The following is a 7,609-nucleotide window of genomic DNA, read 5'->3' on the forward strand; positions in this document are numbered from 1 at the left end:
GGCAGAAATCTTTAATAAATAAATAAAAATAAATAAATTTAAAACAAAAACAAAAAACTTAGAGATGGAAAGGAACACTGGATCTCAGCTCCCAGCTGCTGTGGTCCCTGCAGCAGTCTGGATGGTACCTCAGAGTCAAAGGCATCTCTCCCAGGACGCTGGCCTTCTCCTAGGAAGCTGCCATTGCTAAGTGGTCAGATTGGCTTCTCAGGGCAGAACACCCACAAATGGTGCAAGGCACAGCACACACTGTGTGGCACTGACTGCTTGGAGGGTCTAGAGCTCTCCAGGAGCAGCAGATGGCACAAAGGCAGACACAGGGTAGGAATTGAAGATGTTTGCCGGCAGAGCAGGAGGGCATTTGCTTGAGGGACAGCCAGAATAAATGGAAACTTCATTATCCGTGGATCACACACTTGGAACGCAGGTCCCAGGCAGCTCTGATGTTAGTAATTTGGCCAGCAGGCTCATTAGGCTCTTAAGAAAAGTGGGCCTAGTTAATGAATTAATGCAAGATGACATTTTACACACAGAGCTAAAACGAGCCCAGGCAGCTCTGAGTTATGTGGCATCATAACTCCTTGAGTGGATGTGATCGCTGCTTCTCACTGCCAAAGTGGCAGGTCTGGGTGGGGGGGCTTTCCGAGGAAACGGAGATTTTTAGGATTCAGGAGCCCTCCCTGTCTGCTCAGTAGAGAGCTCCCTCATACAGACGTCAGAGTTTCAGAATCTCTGAAGACAGTTACCTTCCATTGCAAGCCTGCCCAGCTCCGCTCCTCCCCCACTGAGGTTCTCCACACTGAAGAGATGGCTGGTGAAGATTTCAGGAACGCACATACTGAGAAGTGACATTAACTAATTAGAGCTGATGGGCCTGGAGACGGGCAGCAACGGTGCTTGCACAGCCATGTGAATTCACTTAATGCTACTGAACTATGCACTTAAAATGCTGTTTGTGGTATGCACATTTCATTGTGGCCACTTTAAAGCGATGTTTCTTTTTAAAAGAACTAGCATTTCTGTGTGCAAACCCTTATCAGGCACTGGGCTCCTCACTCGCGTGTGCGTTGCATATTCTGATGACTGTGGAAACACATGTTACCTTTCTCAGCCCTCCTGTTATTTTATGAAAATTAAATCATTTGCCTGGGTTCAGACACTGGAAGTGATGGCTCCAGTATCCACCTCGCAGCTCTGTGCAGAAAATAATCACAGAACATATTTTCATCCTGAATTCTGAAACACACACACACACACACGCACGCACGCACGCACGCACGCACGTCCCCAGCCTGCTTTTAATTACCTGAGCTAAGAACCGAGTGGCAGTTATTTGTCTCCTGAAAAGTCCAAAGCCTCTTTCCTCCCACAACTATACAGATTGCACTTCCACCTTTTTATTGTTTTTATGGAGCTATACATTTTTCTCCGCTCCCCTCATATTTGCTTCTTTCTGTGCAGGGTACATTAGAATGATGACTGCCTGAAACAGGGACTCTCCTAAGCTTGCAGCCAAGTTTGAGTATGGCTAGAGAGAAGAGTTAACAACAGGGAGAAGGGGCCCCAGGGGGTCTCATTGCAAAGATTTTTTTTTTAACTCAGGAAAGCAGAGATCATGTTTTGCAGCATGCAGACTTTAAAAGGAGGACACTTGACTTCCAGGCTCCTTCTGTGACCCTGGACAGGTTAACCCACCTCCCTGAGTTAAAGTAGAAATTATCACAGCACCTACTGTTCACCATAGAGTGTGAATAGACAGGTTGTTGTTGAGTTCTATGCGTTCACTGAGTGTCCACAACTGTAGTGATCACCAAAGCAAACACAGCTCTGGTTGAAGGAGAGAGTGGAAAACTTAGTTCGCCTCTGCTGCTACTTCCCATCAATAAATGCTGGCCTTTCTGGGACTCAGAGAAACCTCCTCCTGAGTCACAGATGGAGGAAGCCCTCTGGGACTGAAACTAGAATATTCCCCCAACAGGCACAGCAGTGGGTGGTCATAGTCCTTTGACAAGGGGTCCCCAGGTTTCTCTTAGGGGCTGTTCTGGTTTCCTGTGCCTGCCTGGACTTCCTGGGGTTGTCCGCTGTGTCCTGCAGACTGGGAAGCAGGTCACCTAAAGCACTGAAGTGTGACTCATTAGCATATGTGGGAGGAAGATAAGGTATTGTTAGTCAGCAGAGATGGGGTGTGACCCAGACCCTCACCCTGAGACCTGAGAAAATGCCTGCCGGTTGTCTAATGAGCCTTCTTGGGTGCTCATAGAGCAGGGTCAGGCACTAGCTTAGGTCACATGGGCTCCTCCCTCAACCTCAGTAATCTTCATCAGGGGACCCGGCCTCACCAGGACACACTGTGCCCATCTTAAAAGCAGTGCTTAGTTGAGAGAGTGCTTGCCTAGCGCACATGAAGTCCTGGGTTCTATCCCCATGCTGCAGAAGTGGGGAGTGGTGACCTAAGCCTGAGATCCCAATATCAGGGGGACAAGCAGGAGAATCAGAAATCCAAAGCCATTCTTAGCCATAGTAAGTCACAGGCCAGCCTGGAATATGTGAAATAAATAAATAAAAGCAAAACTCAAACCTTCAGTACCAGATACTGTGTGTATCAAACACTTGTGTGAATGGATCACCAGCTGCTGTTCTAAACCTTTATTGCTGCTTGGGCCAAACTTCAGAAGCCCAGAAAACGTCCAGCCCATTTTGTTCCCGGTGCTTTCCGAAGGTGGAGGGACAGCTGGAACCTGTCTGGCTCCAGAGTCTGCCCCGGCATCTGTGACGATCAACCCAGGGCCTGGCACAGACAGACACTGTGCAGACATTTGGAGCCCAGATGTCCACACCTACCCTCCTCACGTGAGCTTTATCATCCATTTTCAATGAAAGAATGGACTTCTGAACCCCAAGAACTCTTATTCTTGACCCCTGGGTATTCTATTTCCCACATCTGAGTTCTCAGCTAATTTCGTTGCTGTCTTACTTATAGAACATAAAATTCACTCACATTCACTGTATAATTCAACAGTTTTTAGTTAACTTCCCAACGTGTGCCATCACCGTCCAGTTTGAGCACATTGTCCATGACCCAACAAGACCCCTCATGCCCACTTGACGTTGGTCCAGGCGCTGTCATGCTGGCCATCTCTGTGAGCTGGCCTTTCAGATACGTCATATAAACCATCTGCAGTCTGGAACATTGGGGGTGTGGGTTGTTTCTCTGCGTGTATCTGAAATTCACACTCATGGGATGTATCAGGATTTGCACTTGGCTGGGTAAGAGTTCATCCACAGTTGATGAACATTTGGGGGCTCTGTTTCTGGAGGCTGTGAATAGCCCTCCTATGCTAATTGGCACAGCAGTTCTGGGGATGGTTTTCAAAGACTTAGGAAAGCCCCCTCATAATGTTCCCTCTTTCTCTTTCTTTTGGTGTTCCCAGAACCAGGCAGTGGGCAGGTGTTCGTGACGTCAGAGAACCAACTCGTGTATTACCCCAGTATCACATACGCTATCATCGGCAGCTCCGTCATCTTCGTCCTGGTGGTGGCCCTGTTGGCCCTGGTCCTGCATCATCAGCGAAAACGGAACAACCTCATGACTCTTCCTGTGCACCGGCTGCAGCATCCCGTTCTGCTCTCTCGGCTGGTGGTTCTGGACCACCCCCACCACTGTAACGTCACCTACAACGTCAATAATGGTGTCCAGTATGTGGCTAGCCAGGCCGAACAAAATGCCTCAGAAGTAGGCTCTCCACCCTCCTATTCAGAGGCCCTGCTGGACCAAAGGTGAGGGACTGACATGGGAGAGACATGTGTGCACACACCGGGCTACCCAAGGCTAGCCAAGAATTCGAGTTTGATGGCTTTAGGGAGTAATGGTGATTGACATTTCCCTACTCCCAGACTGTTCTATGTCCTCTATTCTTCTGGGCACTTCTTAGAGAGAGGTAACTGAGACGCTGCAGCTGTAAGTCACTTACCTGAGGACCTCAGGAGGCATCCCTGCTGCTCCTGGGTTAAGCCATAATATCACACTTGCAGGCCATTGGCCATCTCTGAGCCTTGTCTGCTGCTCCAGAAAAGTATCATGGGAGGTCTGGTTCATGTGCTGACTCCCTCACCTTTCCTAGCTTCATTTATGAGGTGAAGAGAGTGGTGCAGGGCACCCCAAGCTTTTCTGAGCGATGGAATGCTCAGCACAGATGCCATTGTCCATGAACCCCCAATATAGAAGGCCCAGATTGGCTCTGTAATTACAGCAGAGGACCTAAATTGTGTCTGTTCAGCCTCCTTCTCCCTCTCTTTCTTGACTTCAATAACATCCTGTATAGCCCAAGCTCTGTGTGTGTGTGCATGCGGGGGGGGGGGGGGGGGGGCTGGAGATTGGGACCAATGGCTCACACATGCTAAGCACATACTTTACCACTGTGTTCATTCACACAGACACACACACCAGATAACCCTCTTGGAAGTTCTGCCCTGCAGCCAGCTGTCGGCGTCTGCTTAGATTATAACATTCCATGCCCTGCCCTCAGGTCCTCTGCGCAGTGCTCCCAATTCCTCAGAGCCCAGGCCTCACTAGGAGTCACATGAAACATCTTATGGACATGCCTTCAGGGTGGCTGGGCTCCTCCGTGGACCTCTCTTGGTGGCAGCTCATTTTCCCACCCCCTCAAACGCAGACAGTAGATACTCCAGGGACTGGGATGGAGGCGGTGCTGCCTGGGGAGCACTGCAGGACTCACTGACCTAATGAGCTTCCCACTCAGAACCTCTGCCTTTGGGTCAACCAGAGTAGGTAAGGATGAAACTGGTGAATCTGGAGATAGAATTATGGTGGGGTTCCAGTCCCTGCATTGCTGCTTGATGAATCTGTGCTCATGGCCTCCGATTCCTCACCGGGACAGTGGACAGAAAAGTAATGCCTGCCTCAGGGGTCGTTGTGAGCAGTAAAGGGACAGGGAGAGGTACACAGAGACGTGCCTGACTTACAGCAGTGGGCAGGTACAAACAGGGTACAGAGAAAGAGGCAGGGCACCGAGAGAGTGACTTCCCACCCAAGGCTACAGGAAGACTTAGACTTAGTAAGAAACCACATTCCCCTCCTTATCAAAGACCCGGTCACAATTCCGCCTTGGCGTTTGCCCTAAGTCATTTAGACCAGAACACCCCAGGTGATCTGAGGGTGTTGTTTAGCAACCTCATTGCTGCCTACCTAGGGGATAGATATGGTGTGCGCAGTGCCTGTTGGACAGGAACAGCCAGAGCACAGTGTTCTGTCGTGTTTTAAACCACTGGATTTGCTGGTCTTCAGTCGCCTTAGCGCTTGGCAGTAAAACGTTCTTCCCCTAACCATCTGCTCAGAAGTGGGCTGTTGTCAAAGCTGAATCTGTGTCATGTGCCTCATCTTGAGTTTAATGCCTTCTCCCGTCTGCTGCCCTTCTGCCATCTCTATTGCAGACCTGCATGGTATGACCTTCCTCCACCACCCTATTCCTCTGACACCGAGTCTCTGAACCAAGCTGACCTGCCTCCTTATCGCTCCCGGTCAGGAAGTGCCTACAGCGCCGCCAGCTCTCAGGCGGCCAGCAGCCTCTTGAGTGTGGAAGACAGCAGCCACAGCCCAGAACAGCCCGGCCCTCCAGAGGGCACGGCCGAGCCCAGAGACTCTGTGCCCAACGAGGGCACTGAAGAAGTATAAAACTAAAGCGATTCCAAAGTCCATGTGGGTAGATCTGCTCCACCTTGTTGAATTTTAACAGCCCGTGCTCATGAGATGCTCTTTGAGCTCCTTTTGAGGATGTCTCAAGTTGAAGTTTGGGGTGCTGATGTCACCATCTCCTCCTCCAGATTTCAGGGATGTTCTTTGGGATGACCTGGCACTTCTCTGCCTTCTTAGTTGACATGATGCATTGTCATCTTCTCTGTGAGGTCACTGTTCTTCGGGGCCTGCGATAACAGCCTCATGCTTCAGATGACTGTGCTACTGTTGCTCCATCCAGGCGGCTTGTGACTGGGCAGGCAGCAGGTTGAAGCTGTATGTAAGGAGTCTTAGGCAGGGTTCTGGGGCCACATTGCTCATTCAGGTCAGAAGACAGCAGACCAGGTGTCTTCTGGGCTGCCACTTTATAGCTACATTTGGAGATGTGGGTTGGAGGATTCTTCCAGAAGGCCACTCCAAAAAGTGTCCAGGTGAACATCAAACCCACCTGTACTGCCCTATGCATTGTTCTTACTTCAGCAGAGGCCAAAGGAAAGATCTGACATGAGCAGCTGCTTTTGGCTCTCAGCACCCTCGTTTGGTTTTGAGAGACTCAGAAACATCCTACCTGGCCTTAGAATTGCGAGCTTTCCCGAGCAGCGCAGATCCTCAGCACCATCCTTGAACAAGTAGGGAACCCTGCCATCATTGGAAACCCTCAACTTCTAATGTGTAGGTGACCAGAGCCCAGGCCTGCCTTGACCTCGTGGTCCTTGTCCTGGCTTCTGGATTGTCCCCATCCAAGATGATCTGGCACAGCTAAGGATAAAGACCCAAATTAAGTTGGCCAAAATTGTGATCGAACCCTGTGCCCCAGAGAAACAGCGCCAGTGTGACATGCTCATACGTGCAGCTTCATGGAGAGTAAAGCTCTCCTAGTCAGGCGCCCAAGTTCCCTGAACACCTGGGAGTCTGTGCCCATGTGCATGTGGACATGGGGACTTGAGGACACTCATTCTAGCATGAGAGCCACATTCAGTGCCACCTGTGGGGACTCTCGGGACACTGTCCTGCCCACCGACCCCAGGAACAGTGCGCCAAGTCAGGGTCAGACCCAGCCAAACATCCGGGCACTTTCTCCTCTAAGAGAAATGGGCAATAGATAACTTGGAGTCAAGATTTCCCGTTGGATTTTTTTTTTTTAAAGTCTTTTAGAAATGCATTTGAAACAGTGTGTTTGTTTTTTCCCTTCTAGTTAAGGGACTATTTATATGTGTGTAGGAAAGCTGTCTCTTTGTTTGATTTTGGCTTCGTTTCTCTTTCGGTGAGGTCCAAAGAAAGATGCAAAAGGAAATGCTGCCTTTCCCCAGCCCCATCCCATAATGTCACCTCAGACTCACTCACATGCCCAGCACTTACACTGGGGCATCGTGGAGTCATTATTTATCGAGTTCTTGAAAAATGTAGAGACAAGTCCCCTTCCATTGTCTGTATGTTTCAACTGCCCTTCCTCTTTCCCGATGTCTAGCCAGCCCTAGTGCGTGGCACCATCACCCACCCACCCCCATCAGGCAATAATGGGTAAGCCATACTAACCAGGGACAAAACTGGAACCAGGTGGCGCCACCTCAGGCGGCTGCCACCCATTCAAAGCATTTTTCTGCAGCTGACGAAATTTTCAATAACCTGGTCGATGCTAATTAAAACGGAGCCTGCAGGAAGCAGGGATGAAGTGGCCTTCAATGATGCTGTTCCGTTGACTTTCCTTTTTAAGTAAATCCAAACTAGGCTGCTGGAAAGCTAGCCACTTGGGGTTTTGTTTGTTTGTTTGTTTGTTTGTTTGTTTGTTTTGCTTAAAGAAGCCTAGTTGCTTCTGTCTTTCATTTTTAAAATAGCGATTGAGGGTGTGTGTGTGCG

General features: G+C 49.7%; 1 protein-coding gene across 3 annotated transcripts in view; it reads left to right on the forward strand.

Moving 5' to 3' along the window:
- The window catches only part of Ldlrad3 (low density lipoprotein receptor class A domain containing 3), a 241,252-nt gene extending 233,702 nt beyond the window's left edge, over positions 1 to 7,550 (forward strand). For all 3 annotated transcript variants that reach the window (XM_005364098.3, XM_026787638.1, XM_026787639.1), the window contains exons 5-6: positions 3,432 to 3,777; positions 5,452 to 7,550. In XM_005364098.3, coding sequence (XP_005364155.1) covers positions 3,432 to 3,777; positions 5,452 to 5,692 — 587 coding nt within the window. In that variant the 3' untranslated portion in view covers positions 5,693 to 7,550. The remainder of the gene's footprint in view (positions 1 to 3,431; positions 3,778 to 5,451) is intronic.
- The last annotated feature ends 59 nt before the right edge of the window (positions 7,551 to 7,609 follow it).

The sequence above is a fragment of the Microtus ochrogaster genome (assembly GCF_000317375.1).
Source record: "Microtus ochrogaster isolate Prairie Vole_2 chromosome 14 unlocalized genomic scaffold, MicOch1.0 chr14_random_1, whole genome shotgun sequence".
Lineage (NCBI taxonomy): Eukaryota > Metazoa > Chordata > Mammalia > Rodentia > Cricetidae > Microtus > Microtus ochrogaster.